This window comes from Schistocerca cancellata, chromosome 9, assembly GCF_023864275.1.
Source record: "Schistocerca cancellata isolate TAMUIC-IGC-003103 chromosome 9, iqSchCanc2.1, whole genome shotgun sequence".
NCBI classification, from domain to species: domain Eukaryota; kingdom Metazoa; phylum Arthropoda; class Insecta; order Orthoptera; family Acrididae; genus Schistocerca; species Schistocerca cancellata.
This window is the reverse complement of record NC_064634.1, coordinates 379010436-379037194: the sequence shown is the minus strand read 5'-3', so window position 1 is coordinate 379037194 and position 26759 is coordinate 379010436. Positions and strand designations below refer to the sequence as shown.

General features: G+C 38.5%; 2 protein-coding genes across 2 annotated transcripts in view; one reads left to right on the top strand and one right to left on the bottom strand.

Moving 5' to 3' along the window:
- LOC126100537 (tubulin gamma-1 chain) overlaps positions 1 to 26759 on the top strand; it is a 132500-nt gene that overhangs the window by 98765 nt on the left and 6976 nt on the right. The gene's annotated exons all lie outside the window — the stretch shown is intronic.
- LOC126100538 (uncharacterized) overlaps positions 9134 to 26759 on the bottom strand; it is a 102505-nt gene continuing 84879 nt past the window's right edge. The window contains exon 3 of the mRNA XM_049911157.1: positions 9134 to 10211. Within this exon, the coding sequence (XP_049767114.1) occupies positions 9532 to 10211 (680 nt within the window). The 3' untranslated portion in view covers positions 9134 to 9531. The remainder of the gene's footprint in view (positions 10212 to 26759) is intronic.

Genomic DNA, 26759 nt, shown 5'->3' with positions numbered 1-26759 from the left:
TTTTGGAGAAGATAATATGAACCTGGAGGATGCCATGATGAATAGTGACAGAGAAGACTGGATAATGGCAACTAAAGATGAAATAAAGTCTTTCCAGAAGAATGGTGTATGGGAACTTGTGGACTCGCCAGAGAACAAAAGCATCATAGTTTACAAAATGAGTATTTAAAAGGATGGTGCAGCACCCTATCATGTTAGACTTATTGCTATGGTATTCTCTTTTATGTCTTTCATAATTACAGTGTAATGAAGGACACGTTATATCTATTTTTTATTTATTTTGGTCCCAAGAATTTTATGTTGTTCTATGTACAAGAGATGTAGGACAAGTAATATACATAGACATTCAAAACTGTGACACGAAATATGGTAGGGTAATAATAATAAAATTATATAGCAAAGCTCAACAAAAATTATGTAACTTACGTGTCAGGCTTATATATTACAATTTAGCAACACTGTCACATTCAAAGTAATATAAATTGTAATACTAACAATAAGTAAAATAAATTTGAGCACATCTTGGATACTAAATGTTAACATAGATTTACATCTCATTTTCATAATTTACATGTTTAATTTAGTAATGGACAAAATGTTTCTTAAAATTAATGTGAATGGTAATAATAATATAACTTGTTGCTCATTTCTAGCTTTGCTCTATGTTCCCTCAAATCTGCAAATGCAAATGAATTTATGGTTTTTCAAATGTAGTGTTTAAAATGTTTCACAGATGAATGTAGACAGTGAGGTACTATCTGAGCATCTTTAAGTTAAATATCCAGGAGAAACAAAGTCATGTCTAGGCATGTGTATAACTATAAGGGGCGTTCAAAAAGAAATGAGACGGAGTCTGGAATGTGCAAACCTGTGACAGGAGAGTAATATCGCGGTGCGTGTAATGATGTGTGGTTCCAACCAGAACGTTCAAGTTCACAGCCCGTCGCTAGAGGGCATACGTGCATGTCACGTGACTATACACAGCTAGCAGCAGCATGCTGCCAGTCACATTGCAAACAGTGACATGTAGGCGTCAAAGAGCAAATGGGTGGTGTTCGTTTTCTGACAGCCAAGGGTCAAGGTGTGGCACAAGCACTTCAGGGAACGGCGGGTGTCGTTAGCCGATGATGCATAGTCTGGAGCACCAAAGAATTACCGATGACATTGTTCAGCTGGTAGATGCATTCATTACCCAGGACCGCTGAGTGACAGTGAAAGCCACAGCCGCTGTGGTCTGATTGAGTGTCTGAAGCGTTCACACCATCATGAAGGAACGACTGCACATGCGCGAAGTGTGTGTGCCCAATGGGTGCCTCACTGTCTTCAACTACACCAGCACCAGGAAGCATGTCGAATGGCCCACTGTCTTGCTCATCTGCGGCACTATGCTCAGGAAGGGAATGCGTTCCTAGGAATCGAAACAACAGAGTCTCCAGTGGAAGCATCCAGGGTCACCAGCACCAAAAATAGCCAAGGCCATCCACACGAGTGCAGGGAATGTCATGCTGACATCCTTCTTTGACCAAGATGGGCCCCTTGTGATTCACTTCCTGCAGCACGGGACAACAGTGAATGCCCAACATTACTCGCAAACCTTGACCACCCATCACCTAGCAATCAATTCAAAATGACCAGGCAGTCAAACTCATGGGGTTATTCTGCTCCATGACAATACAAAGCCTCATATGGCCAACACAGTCATGGCACTCCTGGAAAAATTCAAATGGGAGTGTCTTGACCACCCTCCATACAGTACGGACCTCTCTCCTTGTGATTACACCACTTTTGGTCCCCTTAAAAAGGCTACGAGGGACAAACGATTTACCTCTGACGACGACATCCAGCTGTACGTGCTTAACTACACTAGTTAACATTGCAGCCCTGTGAATTTGATGAGACAGCCATTCACTGCCTTGTGTCACAGTGGGACAAGGGTCAATACTTCTTACATATGGGTACTGGTTTCTGTAATTATGCCTCCGGCTCGTTTCTTTTTTAACCCCCCTTATACAAACTACGAGGGAAATAACATAAAACTCTACCAAAATAGTTATATTTTAGATGTGCTGAATGCTTTAATATGTTTGACTGTACTCCTGTAGGAAAATCAGTGGAGACTGGATTAGAGCTGTGGGATGTGCGGTGTAATTAGGCTCAAGTGGCATAGAAATGACTTGTGGGATGTTCACCATCTATCACTGCTAACACAAGACTACACATAAATTAAGCAGCAAGCATTTTAAGCCAATATAATGGCAAGATCCACCCTATGCAAACCAGGGAACCTTGACAAAGTGGTATGGCTTGTATGCCCCAATGTTACATATAGCCACAACACAGGTATGGCCACGCTAGAGGGGTATCTGTGGAGAAGTCAGACTAACCTAAGATTCCTGAAGAGAGTCAGCTATCTTTTCAGTAGTTGTAATGGTAGGGTTGTAAAACTACAATAGACTATCATAAGTAAGCGTAGACTACAGTAGTTTTTCTAGTAGCTTTGGTCACTTCATGTGCTACTCGCATTGCCTGTACATTAGATGTGTTTCATACTAATCGGGCATTACCTCATAATGATCACTTACTTTATGTATGCGATCAATAGCTTACTAAAGCCCCTAGAAACCATAAGTGATGAACAATTTAGAAACTGAGTGAGGACATATAAAGGGCTGTGTAACTCAGTTGTCCTCCAACAATGGAAAATCCGGGATGGAATGTAACAATACGAGAGAAAGAAAGTTGCTACTCACCATAGAGCAGAGATGCTAAGCAGCGATAGGCACAATAAAAAGATTCACACAATGATAGCTTTTGGCCATTACGGCCTTTGTCAGCAGTACACACACACACACACACACAAAGTGCAACTTTCACACACATCTGCAGTCTCAGAGAGCTTTGTGTGTGTGTGTGTGTGTGTGTGTGTGTGTGTGTGTGTGTGTGTGTGTGTCTGTCTACTGCTGACAAAGGCCTTAATGGCCGAAAGCTATGATTGTGTGAATCTTTTTATTGTGCCTATTGCGGCTCAGCATCTCTGCTATATGGTGAGTAGCAACTTTCCTTCTCTCGTATTGTTAGTTATCCTCCAGTCTGCTATATAAAAATAAACAGTGTTTGGAGCAAAATTGAAACTGCTGTTGTTTAGTTCAGGTTTTCTTAAAAAAAAAAAAAAAGGAGAGAGAGAGAGAGAGAGAGAGAGAGAGAGAGAGAGAGAGAGAGAAGAAGAAGAAGAAGAAGATTGGCGAGGAAAGAAACATAAATGTACGTGTAAAAGAGAAACTAGGAGCTGATAACTCACCAGCACTACCAGTAATCTTACCACTCACTACATCATTTATGTACTGTACCAAAACCACCAAACCATAGTTTTGGTAGAGCAAGACTCTATATGGGGGCAATAATCCAGATAATTGACCCGTGTGGCCTTGTAACATCAGCCAAACATGGCCTTGTTGTGCTGGTACTGTGAACAGTTGAAAGCAAGAGGAAATAACAAAGGCCTTACTGGCCAAAAGCATTATTTGTGATAGTCTTTTTGTTGTGTATCTGCGACTCGGCATCTTTGCTATATGGTGAGTAGCAACTCTCATTTTCGTTTTCATAATATCGTTACATTTCATCCTGGATTTTCCATTTTTTAATATAGTGTGGATGATTTGAGTTTCTTGAGCTAAGGTGCCACAAGAAATACAAGGTTTCTGACTGTGATACTTGCCATACTGTGTCAAACCTTTAACTGAAGATAATAGCTCTTAATGAGTAGATTATAAGGGCATTTTAATTTGTTTGATTTACTTAATTACACGAATTATTTAAAATCAAATTATTGTTGCCCCTGGAAAGCAGTACATACATAATCTGCAACTAGTACTGGTTTACTGTGTCCCGGTTAAACATGTAAGTAATCTACATCATTTGGTATGAAAGTACAATATTTTCAACAGGTTTTGTTAACAAAAAGTGGAACTTCACAACCACGCCCTGCAAAGCAAATAAATCTCTGTTGACAATATGGTGGCACTAATTTTTAGTTATGCACATAAAATCAGATCATGGGCAGCAGTGCAAGGGAGTGGGTGGAGTAACAAATTCATAATTTTTAACACCAAAAGAGACTTTAAGAATTCAGTCGCGATGCTACTACTACACTGTGTTCCAAAGTTCCTGCAGTTTTATGTCAATGATCTTTTATTGCCAGTACTTTAAAAATCGTACTCTACCATGCCAATATAATCTTAAACATAATTATTATTTTTATTAAAATTGCTGACAGTTAACACACAAAAAAGATTACAAACTGGGCAGTGAATCTGCTTGGCAGGACAGGGCCCGGACCATAGCAGGTGCTACATGAGTAAACTTCTACCGCTTTATACTGTGAAAGGAAAATTTGTGGCACCAATGATTGTTTAAAAATGTCCAAAAGCATAATTACTGACAGCTATAGCAACATTATTTCATTGCAGTATCAGCACACAGCACAATGCAAGTGCCAAGTTCTGCATCCTAATGATTAAATAACTATAATAATTGAGCAGTTCTCAAAGTTTAAGACTCAATGCTTCTACACTTTAGTGAATTATCTCCTTTACTCCTAAATTTTTTAAAATTTCATTTCATTTTTCTGTAGCTTCAAATCCAAGTTTTCACAATAACAACAACTAATGTAACAAGAATGAAATAAGTAACATACACAGATCAGCCAGAACATTAATACCATTGATATTGTATCAATATAAACCAGTCCAGGCACAGCAGTGTCAACTGATGAGGAATGACTGCTAGTCAAATAAGTACATGGCACATATACTGTCAGTGTACATGCTGCCCATGTGTAGAATGGGGAAGGTGTGTGGGTATCTGAATTTGATCGAGAGCAAACTGTGATGACCTGGAGGCTCGGCATGAGCTTTTCGGAAGCTGCATGACTTATCAGGTGTTCGAGGAGTGCTGTAGTGAGTGTCTTCAACACATGGTGAAATCATGTCCAGATGATGATGTTGGATTGGGTGGTCAGCCATTATTACAGATGTCAGACATCCTAGGCTGGGCATACTGGTAAAACACGTCAGGCAGCAAACTGTGGTGGCTAACACCAGTTTAATGCTGGGAAGAGTAAAAGTATGTGTGAACAAACACTGCACTAAACATTCCTAATGATGGCCCCCCACAGCCAACAAACCATGCATTTGCCAGAACCATGCATTTGCCAATGTTAACACCACTACATTGGCAACTATGACTGAAATGGGCACATGACCATCAGCAGTTGACATTGGCACAGTGGTTGAGCACTGCATGGTCTGATGAATCCCAATACCTTCTTTATCACGTTGATGGGTAAGACGAATCCGTCTTCCAGGGGAACAGCTCCTTGACAACTGTACTGTGGGACGGATGCAAGCTGGCAGTAGCTTCATTACGCTCAGGGGAACATTCACATGGGCATTCCTGGATCCAGAGGAGGTTGTGCAAGGTACCAGGATGTCCAAGGACTATTGTACACTGGTAGCAGACTACACACACCTCTTCATGATGATCATGTTTCCTAAAGGCAGTGGCATTTTCAGCAAGATAATGCACCATGTCACAAGGCCACGAGAGTGATTGAGTGGTTTGAGGAACACAGTGGTGAGTTCCAATCGATGTGCTTGCCCTCCCCCCCCCCCCCCAACCACCCAACTTGCCCAATCGAACACATCTGGGACGGGATTGAGCATGGTGTCAGGAGCTCATCGCCTTCCCCCCGCCCTCCCCTCCTGAATTTACAGGAATTAGCTGACTTGCATGTGCAGATGTGGGGTGGCTTCTGCTTCCATACTACAATGCGTTACCACTGTTAGCCGAGACAAAAGTGAACATACCAACTGTTATGAAGGTGGTCATAATGTTCTGGCAGATCAGTGTATTTTAATGCTTTCACAAGAAGAGTGTCCATAGTTCTACATATCTTGGAAAATGTAAAATTGTTAAATGGAATAACAATTAAAGCCAATAGTTACCTAAGCACTCCATGCAGGCATGATGAAGATATACTGCATACCTTTTTATTCACTGAATGTTCAAAAATGTACATTTTCACATCTCACATAAAAAATTAACAAATGAAAACAATCAATAAATAAATGTTAATTTAAGCAACCATGGTTTTACTTATTCCCTGGTAAAGCAAAAATAAGGTTGATAAAGGAAAAGGTGAAATATTTCTGGAAAGTTTCACATTTTTATTTTTTAAATTATTCATTTTATTACAAATTACATGTTATTTTTATGACATGTTTTCTTTCTCTCAGGGTACATTAACAGACTATTAATCACTTCAGTCACTTTGACATTCAGTTTTACAATCTGCTCTTCCTATTTACAACTCAGTTATACATGAAATAAAACTTTTTGCACTCAGTTTTTTGTACATTTATACACAGGCTGACCAGAACTTATCACACCCATTTGGCATTGTTAGGATAAACAATGAGCTACAAATAAATTTTTACTGACCTTACAAAAATGCCCCTGGTCACTACCTGGGCAAACCACGATACATAGTTTTTTTATAATAAAAAATAAACAAAAATAAAAAACTAGGAAGACTGATCCCATACTAAACTATACTGGTCTTCCCTCTATTAAAGGAATTATGACCAAACAAACTTTCCATCATTTGCTGCAAGGGACACGCTCCAATTCATATATAAAAATAATCAAATTAAAGCTCTTACACCATATGTAAAAATAACAGGAATAATTTGTTTCCTTTATTAACCCTCTACTGCACGGTGTTGTCATATGGCAACGAGCTATAAATTTACGTATATTGCCTTATGGCAACACACAGTCTGACTGAGTCAAGGTAGACTGTGTTTAGTGGTGTTATATTGGCAGAAAATGCTGATGGTCTATAGTCGTTGCTGGAGGTCCACTATACGTAAACACATGCTACAACAGCAGAAAAAGAAAGTTATTTCTGCCATTTAGATCACACCTAAAAAAATTATATTTTTAAGGTATGTAAAATGATGCTTAATGGTAGCACAGATAATGTTTCAATGCCTCTTTAACTGAATGATAAATAATTACTCAATATTTTCGGTTTGTTGCAATATGTGAGCACTATTATCTTGCCAATGTAAACATAACCTTTTTCAACATGGGCGGATTCAGTACAATGCTGTTAATTACTTTTATTTTGTAGACATGGCATCAATTCCAGCTTCATGCTTCTACAGTGGCAGACATTCAGCGGCAATTAGGAATATTCCTGAACAAAGTGACTATTCAAAATTGGGTAACACCAACAGTGAAGAAGTATTTGCAGATGATTCAGAGGGTGAAAGTGCTGGATGTAATATTCCTCATGGAACTTCGGCTATAGCCATTTCTGAGACTATGACAGTGAAGGAGAACAAGAGTAAGAGGAAAAGGAACAAGAAGAGGAAGAACATGACAAAAACAATGTGCTACATCAAAACGACATTGTAGCAGCAGAAGAAAATAGTGCTCCAAAAACAAAGGCCTAAACATGTGTGTAGTTGGAAGAAATGCCGGAAAGTACTAGTCATGCTAGAATGGACTGGTACACTTGACATCCCCTTTCATGTATGCAGTACAAAAGAATATTTTCATGTTTCTTGGAAGCAAAATGTTGGACATTATTGTTGAGGAGTCAAACAGACTATCCAAAAAAACACAACCTGCAAAAGGGCTGAAACATGACACACGAAAATTAGAAATTTGGATAGGAATGGTGTTCTCTATGTCTGTGATTAGACTCCCTTCTACTAGAGATTACTGGAATCCTGAGACTAGAGTTCCCATTGTTGCTGACAGAATGCGTATAACTCACTTTGAGCAAATAAAAAGTGACATACATGTTTCTAATAATTTGAGAACAATACCTAAAGGAGAGCCTTATTGACCATACTCTTTCTTGGCATAAAGTGCTACTGAAACTGGAAAAATTCAGCCTTGACGAGCAGATTATGTTATTCAAAGGGCATCATTCAATGAAACAGTACAATCCAAAAAAAAACCAAAGAAATGGGGCTACGAAATGTTTGTACTACCTGATGTGAATGGTTTAGTATACAACTTTGAACTGTATACTGGCAGAACTAACCAAAATGAACATCTTCCTGATACAGGAGCCAGCTGAAATGTTGTGCTAAGGCCAGCTAGTGTAATACCTGAACACAAAAATAGTAAATTTTTTTGACATCTGTAGATGTGCAAGTGAAACTGGCAGAAAGAGGAATCTACAGCCTAGGCACTGTTTGTTCCAATCGTCTAAAAGGATGTGTGTTCAACTCTGACAAGAAAATGAAGAGACTGGGAAGAAATGCAACGGATGAAGGCAGTGTTCCATAGGAAATATGCAGTATTCTGCTGCAAAGAAGTGGCATGACAACAGATTTGTGACATCACTCAGCAATTTTGTGGGAGCAAATCCAATGACTGAAGTAGAAAGATTTGACAAGAAGTTGAAGTCACTCGAGGTGCCTTGCCCCAGGGCAGTAGTAGAGTGTAATCAGATCATGTGGATTCACTTCTAGCATTGTATAGGATCCAGATACATTCCAAAAAAATGGTACCACAGAATATTTTTTCATATTCTAGACCTGATGGTAGTGAATGCTTGGTTTCTTTACAGAAGAAGTGAACTATCAAGTGGAATGCATTGAAAAAGCACACTCACTTTAGCAGAGTTCAAGAAGGCCATAGATAGAGGTTTGTTGTTTTCTGGAAAAAGTGAGGCAAAAAAGCAAGGAAGACCTGTAAGTAATTCCATTGAGAGAGCCTACACGTCAAAGAAGATGACGAAAGGACCAACAGCTGCACTGCCTGAAATAGATATGGGACTAGGTGGCATAGGACTTTTGCTTATTATAGATATCAAAGGAAGATACAAAGTTCCATCTTGCAATGGAATTGTTAAAGTGAAGTGTTTGAAACGCAAGGTGCATTTATATTTCACTGCAAATAAGAACTGTTTTTTAAAATTTCACACTGAGTGATGAAATGAGTTATCAAACTGTTGAATAATATAACAAAATATTTTTTTTGAAAACAGAAAAGTAAAAGTTTTTCACCAAAAAATATTCATGAATGTACATAGAAGCACATTTGTGTATCTTTCCTAAGTAATTTTACACATATATGTAAATAACAGTGTTGAGAGTCTTCGGGGAAGTGTGTTGACATAAGCATGGTGTTACCATATGGCAACTATCATGAAATATTGAATAAATCAAAATTTCTATGTTTCACCTGTTACACAGTATTTTGTGTGTCATACCCTACCCCCAGATATGGTTTTCATTGAAACTGGATCCCTAAAAAAAAAGTCATGCAATAGAGGGTTAACACCACTTGGGTTTCCATATCACCACAGATGTACCAAGCCAGATACATCGCTATTTTTTTTAAATGGCATGTTTCCAGTAGGCAATAAACTATACGAAACACACACACACACACACACACACACACACACACACACACACACACACACACACACACACACACACACACAAACTAGCTCTGACAGTATGTGTGATCAAAACCAACATGCACAGTCTTAACTTCACTATTTGGTTGCCCCTTCACAATTACACTATTTGGCTTCTCATTATGGGCCGGAAACACAAAAATGCTCCTTGGAAAGATCTTAGGTTTGATAGGTATTGGTAGGACTTCCAGCTTTTCTTTGTTGCGGCAGTGTGGAACTTTCCTATGGATGTTGGGCTTATCTGGTGTCTGCAACACTTTCAACTTTTCATTTCTGGGGGAATATGGAACTTCGCTGTTGATATTAGACTTATCAGGTATTCGTAGCACTTTCAATTTTTTACTATTGTGGGAATGCGGAACTTCCCTGCTGAAGTCTGATTGAGTAAGTGAAAGCAAACGATCGACTTCTTTCTCCACTTTACACTTTGTTTCTCTGGACATCATACCTGAGCTGATACGGCGTCTCAAAAGCTGTAATTTATACTCCAGTCTCCTCAACTGAGAAGAATTTGTGTCCAGTTTTTCATTTTGTCCACTCACTTCATCAATGTCCTGTTGCCGAGTGCCACCAATGCCAAAATCTCTCTTTATGTTGTGGAGGTCGCGGCGAGTAATAAGGTGCAGCCTCTCCGGTTCTCCGGAATGGATGGAGCTCTTCACATCATCCAAAATTTTTTCGAAATGCACGCCCTTAGCAATTTGACCTGCAACAAATTTTAACTATTAATCCAAATACAAACCTATCATGCAAAACAAACACTAATGTGTTGTGAAGCCTTAGTACAACTGTATCACAATATAATGATGGAGAATATGACATTAGTTGCTCAGACATCTGATTAATTTAAAAAAACACAAGCCCATTATCAAGTTCTTAAAACCTTTATGCCATTAGGCACAGTCAAAAATAAGAAAGGAGTAAATAAGGATTTTCAAACTTAAGATTCTCAATTATCCTTTTAATGGTTGAACACATGAATTACCAGTGGCACTTAACACTTGTCACAGGCCTCTGTTTACTGACTGTTCTTTAAATTAAATAGATCACAAATCTTAATAATTTGTGTGTCATATTCTCTACTCTGAAATATTACAAACTACTGTGATATTTCACTGTTTATTCTGAGTGACAGAAATGGCCTGAACTGTTAATATAGCATATCACAGGTACTAAATGTAAGGACTCTTAAATTTCAGTGAAGCAAAGACAATGAAAACAGACACATTTGGCTTAATTTAAACACAATGAATGACATCTTTAAACAACAGTTAAAAGTGACTAACAACTGAAGAACTGACCTATATGAATGGGGTGTTAGGTTACTTGCATTGAATTTTTACTTTAAATTTGTGTAACAGAAGAGGACAGGACATCGGTAGTCTGTGAATATATGAAAAGTTCCATATGGCTTGGGATGGTATACAGGGCCAAAACATAATGCTGTGTTGTACTGGATGGAGTATATCAAAATGACATTAGACTGGAGCAATATACTTAGGAACGATTGTATTATGCAGTGCACCTTAGTTTAACACAGAAAATAAACTTTCAAACCTGTTGTATAAATGTTAATCTCTGATTACATTGTTGAGAACTAGGGTCATTTTGACTGCCGAAATTTCACAAATCTAGTCAGATACAGATAACAACCTACCGACATTACAAAACTGTGTTTCTGCTTTGCAAAAATATGAGTTAAAAAAAGTAAATAATAAAGAAGTTGTTAAGTGATGAAGATATTAAGTAAATATGTGAATATGCCATTCACCATTGCTGATGCTCAAAATATTTTTTCAGATTGTAAGGGTAAGTTATGGGAAGTTCGGCTTCATAGGAAATGAATGCAGATAGTGTATCTCATAACAATTTGTGGAGACAACTTTTAATTAATGTGATTAGTTTATAGCAGCATAGTTAGAAAGGGAAATTCAAAATTTTTGCACAGAATGTTAAATATACCAAGTTCAACAGCAGAAAATCATTTTGGTGGCACAGTGGTTGCATTCTGGAGTACTGTCCAGAGTGTCTCAGTTTCAATCTGACTCAGTTCTTGGATTTCTCCACCATTTGCTACTTGTTTTGGGTTTGGCAATGTTTAGTCCAGTCACTGAAGACAAAAAAGATCGAATAGGCGAAAAAATACCTGTAGTTGCAAATTTTTCTACAGAGTAGGAGGTGGGAGTGTGTGTGTGTGTGTGTGTGTGTGTGTGTGTGTGTGTGTGTGTGTGTGTGTTTTTGTGTGTTTTTGTGGGGGGGTCAAAGGTCACTTATTTCAATGTTTCTCTTGAATAACTCAAACCACAGCATGTAGCAAAATATTTCCCAATGCAGAATTAAACTACATTAACTTTCCTCCGTGCTTTTTTTCCGGTTTTTGAAATCCAAAAAACCGCCTGTGGCTTAGAATCGAGTGCAAAGTACGCGTAAGTTCTGTAAAATGTTGGTAGGTGCCGCCACAAGTAACTTTTGCCGTTGAATATATGTTGCGCTACACAGGCATGCTTTGCAGGCACAAAGATAAATACTGGCGCAAAAACCTCTGCGTCAGTAAAAAAAAAAAAAAAAAAAAAAAAAAAAAAAAAGAAAAAAAAAAAAAAAGAAAAAAAAGAAAAAGAGGTGGAAGACGAGCTTTTTTTCTCCGCCCCGAGTTTCGACCACTGCATTTTCATACACTATCCAACGAAGTAAATACAAATTCCGTATTGTTCATCTTCGAATGTAGCAGCCTTTCTATGTACTACGAAAATCCGACTCGCAAGACTGTTCGGGATGTTTGTCTATATGGCCAACTCTACGTTCTGAATTTTTTCCTACCTGTGACAAGAGATGGTTGCTAATAGGAACTTTTATGAATTGTGAATCACATGCAGTATTCTCTTCATAATAAGAATAATACGAATATAAACATTTTGCCATGTATTTTTTGTGTTTGCTGCTACTTCATTTAAACCCTGTCTGCCTAATAAACTACGAAACTAGAGCGAGACAACAGCAATCGCGGAAGAATATACATATATGCCATGTTTATATTAGTATTATTCTTACGCCGATTCGAGATACAATCAGAAATGAAGCACGACAACTGACTAGATTTTTAAATCTAAGATGACTAATTTCTGTGCAGAAGGTAATGTACTAAAGAGGCATCTGCAAAGATACTCAAACGGAGAAAAATTTTCGCTAAACTCTCCTTCACAACATCATCTATCACACGCAGTCTATTATTTGGTTCTTGTTGATCATTATCAAAGAAAGCAGCAGTGTACGTAACAACAAATTGCAGTCTCTTGCCATTGTTTCGCTGAGACCATTTGATTGATTGATTGATTTATTTTTATTTATTTATTTCAATTGGAAGCAGCGGTAGCGCGTACAAAAGCAAGCCATGCCGCGAGCGGCGACATGTCGTAAACACTCATTATCAGAATGCGACAAACAATGCGTGACACAGTACAATAATGCATTTTCAGCTTAGAGTGACGTAAACACCTATAACAAAGTAACGGCACTTATCAGATCAAGAAAAATAAGCAATCAATTCAACCCAGACGAAGCACGTGAAAAAGGAAGGGTACCCGTATAAATACGGACGGAGCGCCTGACACATAGCAATGGCTACCTGGTAAAGCACTGCTAAGCGTATGACTCTAACCAGATTACTGTAGCTGTATCGTCATTCATTCGACCTAAATTGTGTCTCATATTACAATGGACCAACTTTGTTTCGATTTGGAGGTGCGGCCTAAAACTTTTCTCTCTCCTTGAATTTCGAATCTCAAATTTCAGGTGCGGCTTAGATTCGGGAATTTTTTTTTTCCTTGATTTCGAGTCTCATTTTACAGGTGCGGCTTAGATTCGAGTAAATACGGTATTCATTTTTTCTCTAGGGCCAATAGTTTCTGCTTTGCAGGGGATGGAAAAATTGCATATTATTAAAATTAATGTTTCAGTGGTATAAAACTATTGTTTACTGTGTTCTGGGGGTGCAACAGCATGGAGGGGTGGGGATGGAGGGTAGAAGCATTAGCAAAGTTAGGTCACCTTCTTCGTAGGACTGCAACCTGAAAGACGAGCAGATGATCACCCCTGCTATCCCATATCATCACAAGAATCAACTACAAGATGTTCCACAAAGTTATACATTATACAGATCCTCCCCAATACGCCTTATGAATCACTGGCAATGCAGCGTGCACACACGCAAGGAGCTGTCTACAGGGTGAAAAGTATTTAAAATGACAAACTCTGGGAGGTTGTAGGGGACGTCAAAACAAATATTTTTTCCTAATGTCAGTTTTTCCTAGTAGGAGTATTTAAACTGGTAGAGGAAGATTTCTCTGGCAGCAAATTAATTAAACCAACAAACACTTTTCCATTTTTTATGACCAAGAGACAACACATTAACACACCCCAATTTCAATTACAGTAGATTTTCAAAAATGCCTCCATTGACACATAAACAAAGGTTACATTGTCGGATCATGTTCTGTCTGACACGGGAAAAAACCCCAGGAGTATCCTGAATTGTTCCTGCTGCTGCTGCTGCTACTATCCGGGCAACCAAATCCTCTTCTGATGCAACAGGGGTTGAGTGAACAAGGTTGCGCATCTCACCCCCACACAAAAACGTCAAGTCCAGAGGGGACATATCTGGGGATCAAGCAGGCCGTGGTACAGGACCAACTCTGCCAATCCACATTTCTGGGAGTCCAGGAATCGATGAACACGATGACTGAAATGTGCCGGCACCTTGTCATGTTGGAACCACATGCGTTGTCTTGTAGGGAGAGGGAAGTCTTCTAGCAATTCTGGCAAAGCTCTGGTGAGAAAATTGTAATAGTGCCTGCCATTTAATGGCCTAGGTAGCAGATACAGCCCAATTAAACAGTCCCCAACACCACCGACCCACACATTAACGAAGAACTGCACTTGATGAGCACTAGTAACTGTGGCATGTGGGTTATCCTCACTCCAAACATGTGAATTGTGCATGTTGAAGACTCCATCATGTCCTAACGTTGCTTCATCGGTAAACAACACAGAGGATGGAAATTTAGGATGCATTTCACACTGTTCCAGGTACCACTGCTAAAACTGTGCTCTGGGTGGATAATCAACTGGTTCCAGGTTGTGGACATGTTGTTGTTGTTGTGGTCTTCAGTCCTGAGACTGGTTTGATGCAGCTCTCCATGCTACTCTATCCTGTGCAAGCCTCTTCATCTCCCAGTACCTACTGCAACCTACATCCTTCTGAATCTGCTTAGTGTATTCATCTCTTTGTCTCCCCCTACGATTTTTACCCTCCACGCTGCCCTCCAATATTAAATTGGTGATCCCTTGATGCCTCAGAACATGTCCTACCAACCGATCCCTTCTTCTGGTCAAGTTGTGCCACAAACTTCTCTTCTCCCCAATCCTATTCAATACTTCCTCATTAGTTATGTGATCTACCCATCTAATCTTCAGCATTCTTCTGTAGCACCACATTTCGAAAGCTTCTATTCTCTTCTTGTCCAAACTATTTACCGTCCATGTTTCACTTCCATACATGGCTACACTCCATACAAATACTTTCAGAAATGACTTCCTGACACTTAAATCTATACTCGATGTTAACAAATTTCTCTTCTTCAGAAACGCTTTCCTTACCATTGCCAGTCTGCATTTTATATCCTCTCTACTTCGACCATCATCAGTTATTTTGCTCCCCAAATAGCAAAACTCCTTTACTACTTTAAGTGTCTCATTTCCTAATCTAATACCCTCAGCATCACCCGACTTAATTCGACTACATTCCATTATCCTCGTTTTGCTTTTGTTGATGTTCATCTTATATCCTCCTTTCAAGACACTGTCCATTCCGTTCAACTGCTCTTCCAAGTCCTTTGCTGTCTCTGACAGAATTACAATGTCATCGGCAAACCTCAAAGTTTTTATTTCTTTTCCATGGATTTTAATACCTACTCTGAATTTTTCTTTTGTTTCCTTTACTGCTTGCTCAGTATACAGATTGAATAACATTGGGGAGAGGCTACAACCCTGTCTCACTCCCTTTCCAACCACTGCTTCCCTTTCATGTCCCTCGACTCTTATGACTGCCATCTGCTTTCTGTACAAATTGTAAATAGCCTTTCGCTCCCTGTATTTTACCCCTGCCACCTTTAGAATTTGAAAGAGAGTATTCCAGTCAACATTGTCAAAAGCTTTCTCTAAGTCTACAAATGCTAGAAACGTAGGTTTGCCTTTCCTTAATCTTTCTTCTAAGATAAGTCGTAAGGTCAGTATTGCCTCATGTGTTCCAGTATTTCTACGGAATCCAAACTGATCTTCTCCGAGGTCGGCTTCTACTAGTTTTTCCATTCGTCTGTAAAGAATTCGTGTTAGTATTTTGCAGCTGTGGCTTATTAAACTGATTGTTCGGTAATTTTCACATCTGTCAACACCTGCTTTCTTTGGGATTGGAATTATTATATTCTTCTTGAAGTCTGAGGGTATTTCGCCTGTTTCATACATCTTGCTCACCAGATGGTAGAGTTTTGTCAGGACTGGCTCTCCCAAGGCCGTCAGTAGTTCCAATGGAATGTTGTCTACTCCGGGGGCCTTGTTTCGGCTCAGGTCTTTCAGTGCTCTGTCAAACTCTTCACGCAGTATCGTATCTCCCATTTCATCTTCATCTACATCCTCTTCCATTTCCATAATATTGTCCACAAATACATCGCCCTTGTATAGACCCTCTATATACTCCTTCCATCTTTCTGCTTTCCCTTCTTTGCTTAGAACTGGGTTTCCATCTGAGCTCTTGATGTTCATACAAGTGGTTCTCTTATCTCCAAAGGTCTCTTTAATTTTCCTGTAGGCAGTATCTATCTTACTCCTAGTGAGATAAGCCTCTACATCCTTACATTTGTCCTCTAGCCATCCCTGCTTAGCCATTTTGCACTTCCTGTCGATCTCATTTTTGAGACGTTTGTATTCCTTTTTGCCTGCTTCATTAACTGCAATTTTATATTTTCTCCTTTCATCAATTAAATTCAATATTTCTTCTGTTACCCAAGGATTTCTACTAGCCCTCGTCTTTTTACCTACTAGATCCTCTGCTGCCTTCACTACTTCATCCCTCAAAGCTACCCACTCTTCTTCTACTGTATTTCTTTCCCCCATTCCTGTCAATTGTTTCCTTATGCTCTCCCTGAAACTCTGTACAACCTCTGGTTCTTTCAGTTTATACAGGTCCCATCTCCTTAAATTCCCACGTTTTTGCAGTTTCTTCAGTTTTAATCTACAGGTCATAACCAATAGATTGCGGTCAGAGTCCACATCTGCCCCTGGAAATGTCTTACAATTTAAAACCTGGTTCCTAAATCTCTGTCTTACCATTATATAATCTATCTGATACCGTTTAGTATCTCCAGGGTTCTTCCATGTATACAACCATCTATCACGATTCTTAAACCAAGTGTTAGCTATAATTAAGTTGTGCTCTGTGCAAAATTCTACCAGGCGGCTTCCTCTTTCATTTCTTAGCCCCAATCCATATTCACCTACTACGTTTCCTTCTCTCCCTTTTCCTACACTCGAATTCCAGTCACCCATGACTATTAAATTTTCGTCTCCCTTCACTATCTGAATAATTTCTTTTATATCATCATACATTTCTTCAATTTCTTCGTCATCTGCAGAGCTAGTTGGCATATAAACTTGTACTACTGTAGTAGGCGTGGACTTCGTGTCTATCTTGGCCACAATAATGCGTTCACTATGCTGTTTGTAGTAGCTTACCAGCATTCCTATTTTCCTATTCATTATTAAACCTATTCCTGCATTAGCCCTATTTGACTTTGTGTTTATAACCCTGTAGTCACCTGACCAGAAGTCTTGTTCCTCCTGCCACCGAACTTCACTAATTCCCACTATATCTCACTTTAACCTATCCATTTCCCTTTTTAAATTTTCTAACCTACCTGCCCGATTAAGGGATCTGACATTCCACGCTCCGATCCCGTAGGACGCCAGTTTTCTTTCTTCTGATGACATCCTCTTGAGTAGTCCCCGCCCGGAGATCCGAATGGGGGACTATTTTACCTCCGGAACATTTTACCCAAGAGGACGCCATCATCATTTAATCATACAGTAAAGCTGCATGCCCTCGGGAAAAATTACGGCCGTAGTTTCCCTTGCTTTCAGCCGTTCGCAGTACCAGCACAGCAATTCCGTTTTGGTTATTGTTACAAGGCCAGATCAGTCAATCATCCAGACTGTTGCCCTTGCAACTACTGAAAAGGCTGCTGCCCCTCTTCAGGAACCACACGTTTGTCTGGCCTCTCAACAGATACCCCTCCGTTGTGGTTGTACCTACGTTACGGCCATCTGTGGACATGCTATAAGTGAAATGGACATAACAATTGCTCTCAAAGGACTGTTCTTACATTCGTCTCATTCGTCCCCATGTTATGTGCAATTGCACGAGTGCTGACTGAAGTATCCTGCTCCACATGCTGCAAGACAACTTCCTCAAATTGCAGCGTTCTTACCGTGCGACGGCATCCCTGTCCAGGTAATCTGCTAAATGACCCAGTCTCACGCAGACATTGGTACACAGCAGCAAAGGTCGTATGATGCGGGATACGGCGATTAGGATATTGTTGTTGATAAACCCGCTGTGCACCTTGTCCGTTGTGGTGCACTATGTAGTACACACCAACTATATCAGTGTACTCACTCCAGGTGTATCGCTCTATCACAGGGTGTATAGATGGGCAAGGAAAAAAATTCCCAGATTTCCCAGTTGAAAATACACTTTCTCCCGGATGAAAATACACTTTTTCCGTGTTAAGTGACAGTATACTTTTTTCAGTGTTAAGTGACAGTATACTTTTCCTTGGCACTGTAAAACTTATCAATATTTTGATTGTTTATGGTTTTATACACTGACGTAGAATTATCCGGCACTTCAGAAGATGAAACTCGGGGGAAAAAACACGTTTCGGAAAGATCTTTGATGTGCAGCAACATGTATGCTGCATATTTTCGTGTTACGAAAGTATAAATTCGAATTCCACCAAACACCGCATGTTACTTTCCGAAGCATTGAAATCGAGATTGCGACGCGCTTTCGTAAGCCAGTCACAGATCACGTCATGTGATCTTGCCAGCTGATGACAGCATAGGACACATGATGTAGTCAGTCAATAGCAACATCACTTAAGTAGCGCGAACACACAAATAAGGAAAGTTAATGGTTTAAATTAATATAAATATTGTTGCTACAAGAAAAGCAAAGCTTTCACATATAATACTGATCTCGGAGATTAATAAGCTGCAAGAGAAGCTAAGCTTCCACATATAATGTTGATCTCTTTTCCGCGTGTTACACTTTAAGATACATCACATAAATGTGCCAGTAAAATTTTTAATAACGACGTAAATGTCTGATCTTCTGGGATAGAAATTCTTCTAGATGGTCGTCCCCAAAGAGTTGATTTTTAAATGAGAGTCGAACGCTCTGTGATTTAAGAAATTCGTCGTACATTGTTGCACATAGTTTATCTTGCATAAAAGGAAATTAACTTTCGAAGTAACGCTTTTCAAACCACCATTCGCAATATTTTCCTGTGACCTGTTAGAAATAGGATCGGTTCAGCAGTTGCCAGAGAGCGCCAGATAACAGGTGTCACTGCACTTGCACAGCTACAATGACGCAGGAAGGCCGTATGTTTGTATGTGTGAAACATTGAAAGATCTTGCATTAAAACGAATCTAATGTAAACATCTGTCACGTCACGCTCATCGGAGGCAATTTTTTTGTTAAGAAGCATTGCATAGTCTTCCTAAACACTTTGACAAACTTTACTGTTCGCAGAGGCTTGTATGATCACTGTGTTTTGTTGTATACAGCGCATTTCCTTTGCTACTTAAGTTTTTTTCTTTTTTTCTCCTCTCATTCATTTTTTGTTCCTGCAGTATTATTCTGCAGAATTCTAATCTAATCTAATCTAAGCGGAATACAGTACTATCCTTTGTTAGAGTATTGGTTCTTACCAGTCAAAATCCCAAAAGTTTAACTGAAAACTAAAACAATAAAAAATTCCTGGAATTCCAAAAGAATTTCCGGGTTTTTCCCGGTTTTCTCCCGGATGAAAAAATTCCCGGGTTTTTCCCGGATCTCCCGGTTGTCCCGGGTTGTAAACACCCTGTGTTACTAAACAGAGACAATGCACTACTACACTGGTGGACAGCAGTTGCCTACAACTGAAGAGCGTAATACGCCATCTAACAACTGAAGATCGTAATATGGCCTCTAACAACTGAAGAGCTGCAAGAGAAGCTAAGCTTCCACATATAATGTTGATCTCTTTTCCGCGTGTTACACTTTAAGATACATCACATAAATGTGCCAGTAAAATTTTTAATAACGACGTAAATGTCCATTTTGAAGGGTTTTTATAATTAGTTATTACTCTTTAAATTATTATTTATTCACTATATGATATCATCAATTTAATTATAAATTTAAAAATCGAGATTTTATATTAATTTATTTATTAAATGTATATAATAGAGGGAAACATTCCACGTGGGAAAAATATATTTAAAAAGAAAGATGATGAGACTTACCCAACAAAAGCGCTGGCAGGTCGATAGACACACAAATAAACACAAACATACACACAAAACTCTAGCTTTCGCAACCAACGGTTGCCCTGACGAGGCAACCGTTGGTTGCGAAAGCTAGAGTTTTGTGTGTATGTTTGTGTTTATTTGTGTGTCTATCGACCTGCCAGCGCTTTTGTTGGGTAAGTCTCATCATCTTTCTTTTTAAATATATTTATTAAATGTAATTTATATACTTGAAATATATATTACCTTCAAACCAATCATTAATCCATTCAGTTTTAACAATATATAACCAAGTAATAAATAAATAATTATTAATTATTTTTGTCATTGATTTTGTTATTGACAGTTGAAAGTTAAGTTTTAGGTATTTCATTTTAAAGGCCGTTAAGACATTCAATACTACATTTTTAAGGTTATAAGTGTTTTACATATTTTCACAGAATTTAAACAAAAAATATTTTCTTTATTTATGTAAAATTTATTACTTATATACGATAATTCAAATAAAATAAATAAAACAAATTATAATAAACGTAATTCAATTCCACAATCGGAGGTTTTATGTATTATGAATCTTACTACTCTGCTGTAGTAGCAACTGATTGACTGTCATAAAATACGTCACACTATCAAGTTGAGGGGTTTTAGAATATCATATTGAAGGGTTTTACATATTCAGGGGTTCGACTGTAATACAAAGTTGTTCCATAATGTGAATATTGGAGATCACTTAATAAAGTGGTCATTAACTCTTTCTCATTTCCCCTTATAGATTCTTCATAGTATATTCTTGACTAATTGGAGAACAAGAAAAAGTTCCAAACCATCCAGTTCTTTTCTGCAACATATACAGTTGATTAAAAATCACAATGGAAAACAAATGTTCTTTAGGATTTGTGTCAGCAGTTGTGTATCAGAAGAAAAGTAGTAGCAGTGAAGAGCTTGATTTAATAAGTATGTCAAGCCTGAATCAAGCTGATATTGAATTATCGAATATCACCTGTGAAAATATTGAGCGAGTTTGTTCTTCTTACAAAAGGCACTATTTGGGAACATTTGAAGACAGACAAAAAATTTGCTGTGACCCTTTTAAGAAGCATGGTAAAAAGACTGCTAAGAAATCTTTGAAACCTATTTCTTTAAACATGACAAGGAAATATAATACCCATGGACTTATCCTAGGTACCAAGCTGTGCATAACATGCCGTAAGGACATTTGTCTCCTATGGGGGATAACCTTACAGGGATGGATGATTGTGAAGTTGAAGATCAAGAATATTCACCAGATCCCTCCACAGCTCTTCAAAAAGTTAATGGAAGTTGTGAATTACTTGAAATTTCACCATTTAAGGTTACCAAGAGAGCACAAGACAGGTGTCCAGAATACATTCGATCCAAGTCTCGTTGCTTAGCTTTAAAATTCCAGCAAACAGCATCAGATGTACTGCATGTTCCAGTGAAAAATGTGTCTGAAGAAATTGGCAGTGCTGAATGTGCAGACTGAAATATTTTTATGCAAAAAATTAACGAGGAATTCGGCAGAAGTTCTGTTAAAGAGAAGCTACAAATACTTACCTTAGCACCAGCTTCATGGAGTACAGGAAAATCCAAATGTTTTTTAACACTACCGAATACATGGTAAAGAAATTGAGGGTATTGCTAAAAGAAGATGGTATTTTGTCAAAAGGGAGTAATAAAGTGGGAAACAGAATAGGTAAGGATGTGGAAAAACTTGTCCAGAATTGTTACTGTGAAGATGATATATGTCTCATTTCTGCTAATAAAAAAAGACTGTCTGTCCCTTCAGAAAATGGCAAAAGAGTGTATAAGACAAAGACTAATTTTACATAATCTGAAAGATGTATACTTAGCTTTCAGAGAAAAGTTCCCTGAAGATAAAATTGGTTTTACTAAATTTTGTGAACTTAGGCCAAAAGCGTGTGTTACTGTAAACAGTCGTGGAATGCGTAACGTATGTGTATACATGTATCACCAAAACGTAAAACTGTTAATGCATGCTACATATGTGAAAGAACCGTACACTGAATTTCTACAGAAACTTGTGTGCAATCTGGAAAACAAGGAGTGCATGCTGCTTCGCTATTCTTGGTGTCCTGACGAATATGAACTGCGCAGTTTTTTAATGGAGCTGGAGTCCCTACAAGATTGTGAAAATGTTGTATTCAGACAATGGATGCAAACTGATCGACCTACACTGTAGACATTAATGAAGACGACCGATGAATTTGTTGAGTATCTCATGCACAAACTTCAAAACTTAACACATCATTATATATCAAAATCTCAGTCACCACTTCAGATCAAGCAAAGAAACCCTCCCCGATACTACATGCGTCGTTATAGTGGATTTTGCAGAGAACTATACCTGTTTGCTTCAGGATGCTGCACAAGGAATTCACTGGCAGAACATTAAAGTCACCCTTCATCCTTTTGTGGTGTACTTTAAAACAGATCAGTGCATTAAGTCAATGTCATTGTGTTGTGTAAGTGACTGTTTGCAGCATGATACAAACACATTCTATGTTTTCCAGAAAACTGCTCTCATATACTGGAACAATTACCACACATCTAGCATGTTATGTATTTCAGTGATGACAGTTTGCACAATATAAAACTTTGAGAACTTTTTAAATTTGTGCTATCACAAGCAAGATCATGGAGCAACTGCAGAATGGAATTTTTTTGGCTTTGTCGTGGCAAAAATGCATGTGATGGAGTTGGTGGTACTATTAAACGTTTAGCAACAAGAGCAAGTTTACAGCATCCATATGACAGTCACGTTTTAAGTCCAAAAACTCTGCTTACATTTGCCAAAACTCATGTTCCAGGAATAGAAACTTTTATGTTGCAACAGAGGAGATAACAAAGATCACAAACTTGTTACAAAAACGATATGAGACTTTTTACACTTCCTGGGATGAGAGAATCATTTTTTCAAACCACTGAACGAAAACAAGTTGCTGATAAAGTGTGTTTCATCATCTGAAAAAATTCTAGAGGTTAGTGAAGAACACAGAGATGCAAAAGTCAAGTTCATGAGTCCAAGTGGCCCTTCCTCAAGTTATTCATGGCCACTTCACACTGATGTTTGCTGGATACCTTATAAAAACATTTTAGTTACTTTGCCTGCTCCAAGTGCAAGCACAAGTACTGGTAGTTTATATACTTTTGAATCAGACATAATATTGTCCATTGAAAACTTGTTTGAAAGAATGAATGCTTTTTAGAATTTTATGAATGTGCTTTATGAGAACTGATCATCATTTGTGACCACTAGGTAAGAGTCACAAAGTGAAACGTGTATATTATTATTTATATTCTTTGTGTTTTAAATGATTAAACAGAACACCCTCCCTTCTGATTTCTTCTTTTTTATGTTGAAATGTATGACAATAGGAATTCTTGGAGACAAAATTTAAAATGGTGAAGTTTTTTTTTTAAATGACTAATTATAGATTTGCACATATCTATATGTACAGTTGCAGCATATTTATAGTTTAGTGATATAGTTGGTCCTTTTATCTTTCTAATGACACCAAATTGAATAAAATTGATTTATAAATAAGGGAGTTACGGTAGTTAAAAACTTTCAACCTACCTTTCGTACTGACGTCAGATGGAGAAAATGATAGACATTTCAAAATGGCCCCCTGACTATAGTTTTGATCTAAAAAATCTGAAAAAATTATTTTGTCACTTTCTATTTATGTACTTTCTTACACCAGATTTTCACCAATATCATGTTTAAAAGAATAGTTGACCATGTACACAGTAGAACAGTTCATAATGGGAGAGAAACCTCCATGGTATACAGTCACTGTAAAGAAAAAGATTACTGCATAATAGGTGTAAAATGAAGTGTATGGCTATAGATAGAAAGATACTGAATGCAACGCATTGGGCTGTCAAGAGAACAATGTGTGATGCATTCAGTGACTTCTGTAACAGAAAATTGTCAAGTGATGTTTCACAAAACCCATAGAACTTGTGGTCATATATAAAGACTGTTATTCGCACCTAGTTAGGGTCCAGTCCCTAGTGAATGAGACAGGTACTGAAATTGAGGATAGCAAAGCAAAAGCGGAAATGCTGAAGTCCTTTACAAAGGGCCACCCATGAGAATTGTCATAATTTAATCTGTGTACCAGTGAAAAGATGAATGAAATGAGTGTTAGTGTCAGTGGTGTTGAGAAATAGCTGAAATAGTTAAAACTGAACAAAGCTTCAGGGCCTGATGGAATTCCTGTCAATTTCTATACTAACTGAATTAGCCCCCCCTCTGACTATAATGTACCGTAGACCCCTCAAACAAAAACCCATGTCCAGTTCTTGGAAAACAGCGTAACTCACATCTATCTACAAAAAGGATAGTAGAAGTGAACTATTATCCATGACATCAATTTGTTGTAAAATCTTGGAACATATACTGAGCTCAAACATAATGAGGTATCTTGAACAGAATGACCACCTAAATCCCAACCAGCATGGACTGCGAAAATATTGATCGTGTCAAACTGAACTCACACTTTTCTCACAGCATTGGATCATGGCAGTCAGGTAGATGGAGTGGGTTATATCCACGGATTAACACACATTTGCGAATAAAATAATTTTTATTAGGTGGAGCAAGGCCACCGCTTAATTTTACAAAAAGATGAACTTCCTTCAAAAACAAAAAGCTTCTTCTGCCAAAATTTTATAACAAGCCAAAGAATTATGACACCTTATTGAATTGAAATGTTGGCAACTGAACTGAATTTACGTTCCTTTGTCGGGTTTTCTCTTGATGCTTTCTGGCGGATGCCGAGGATGCAGACGGGTGCAGAGTGCGGGGTTGTTGGCCGGCATAGCGAAGACGTGGCACCTGGACATTCCGGCTGTGTTGAAGTCTCTTCTGGGTGGCAGTCCGCGGCGGGTCGAAAGACATCTGCTTTCCTCTCTTCCGGCTATTTAACACGACGGCTCCAGTCTTCCTCCGCTGATTCCAGAGTGATGAGTGGCGGTCGTTGGCAATCCCTGATTGGCGGATGGTAATATCATGGTGTGACCATCCGTGCCAGAAAAAAGGCTCGTGCGTGTGCGTAGTTCGCGGCTGATTGAATGTTTGGCGGGAACGCCTCTAGCGCCAGCTGGCAGAACGTGCTGGTACTAAGTTGGAGGCACCACTTAACTCTGCCACGGTAGCCGACCATTGCATTTGTGTGGCTGTGCACGCCACAGCAAGAGTATTTCTTGATTTCTGACTCGGTACCACACCTATGTTTGTCAAAAGTACAATCATATGGGCCTATGAAGTAAAATTTGTAACTAGGTAGAGAACCTTTTGGTACGGAGGTTGCAGCATGTTATCTTGGATGGAGAGTCGTCGTCAGGTGTAGAAGTAAGTTCAGGTGCGCGCCCCAGGGAAGATTTTTGGGACTCTCAGTGTTCATGTTGTATATTAATGAACTCACAGACAATATTGATAGTAACCTCAAGACTTCTTTCAGACAATGCAGTTATCTGTAATGAAGTACTGTGTGAAAGCAGCAGCATAAATATTGTCAGACCTTGATAAGATTTCAAAATGGTGCAAACATTGGCAACTTGCTTTAAATGTTCAGAATTGTGAAACTGTGCTCTTCATAAAAATACGTAGTTTTAAATACCTGGGTGTAACACTCTGTAGAGATAAGAAATGGATTTATCACATAGGCTCAGTCATGGATAAAGCAGTTGCTAGATTTTGGGGTGTGTGCAATTAGTCTAAAGGAGATTGCATACAAATCACTTGTGCAACAAGTTCTAGAATATTCCTCAAGTATGTCGGATCTGTACTAAATAGGACTAACAGGGGATAGAGAACATATACAGAAAAGGGCAGCACAAACTATCACAGGTTTGTTTGATCGGTGGGAGAATGTCACAGAGATACTGAAGGAACTCAACTGGAAGACTTTTGGGGATAGTTTACATCTATCCTGAGAAAGTCTTATCTATTAACAAAGTTCCAAAAACTAGCTTTAGATGATGACTAGGAATGTACTACAACCATCTGCCTATTGCTCACATAGGTATCATGAGGATAAGATTAATTACTGCATGCACAGAGGCATTCAATCATTCTTCCCATGTTCAATTTGTGAATGGCACAGGACGAAAACCTAATAACTGGTACAGTGAGACATACTCTCTGCCATGCACTTCACAGTTGTGTACAGAGAACAGGTGTAGATGTAAATAATTGGATATGTGTGTCTACATCTTGTCTTTCCCCCAAAAATGCTTAACAGGATGATTTCATATATCTGATGCTTTCAAGAGTAAGAATGGGAAGTGGTTTTCTCTTTTCCCTTATTTTCAAATACATTTTTATGTAAAAATCAAACATTAGAAAATCCAGGATGGAATGTAACAACATTAGAGAAAGAAAGTTGCTAATCACTATATAGCGGAGATGCTGAGTCGTGATAGCCACAACAAGAAGATTCACACAATTATAGCATTCGGCCATTAAGGCCTGTGTCAGCAACACACACACACACACACACACACACACACACACACGGCTATTGTTATCTCCAGGCACTAATACCCAGGTATGCCTGCATCTGAGGTGAATCATGCTCTTTGC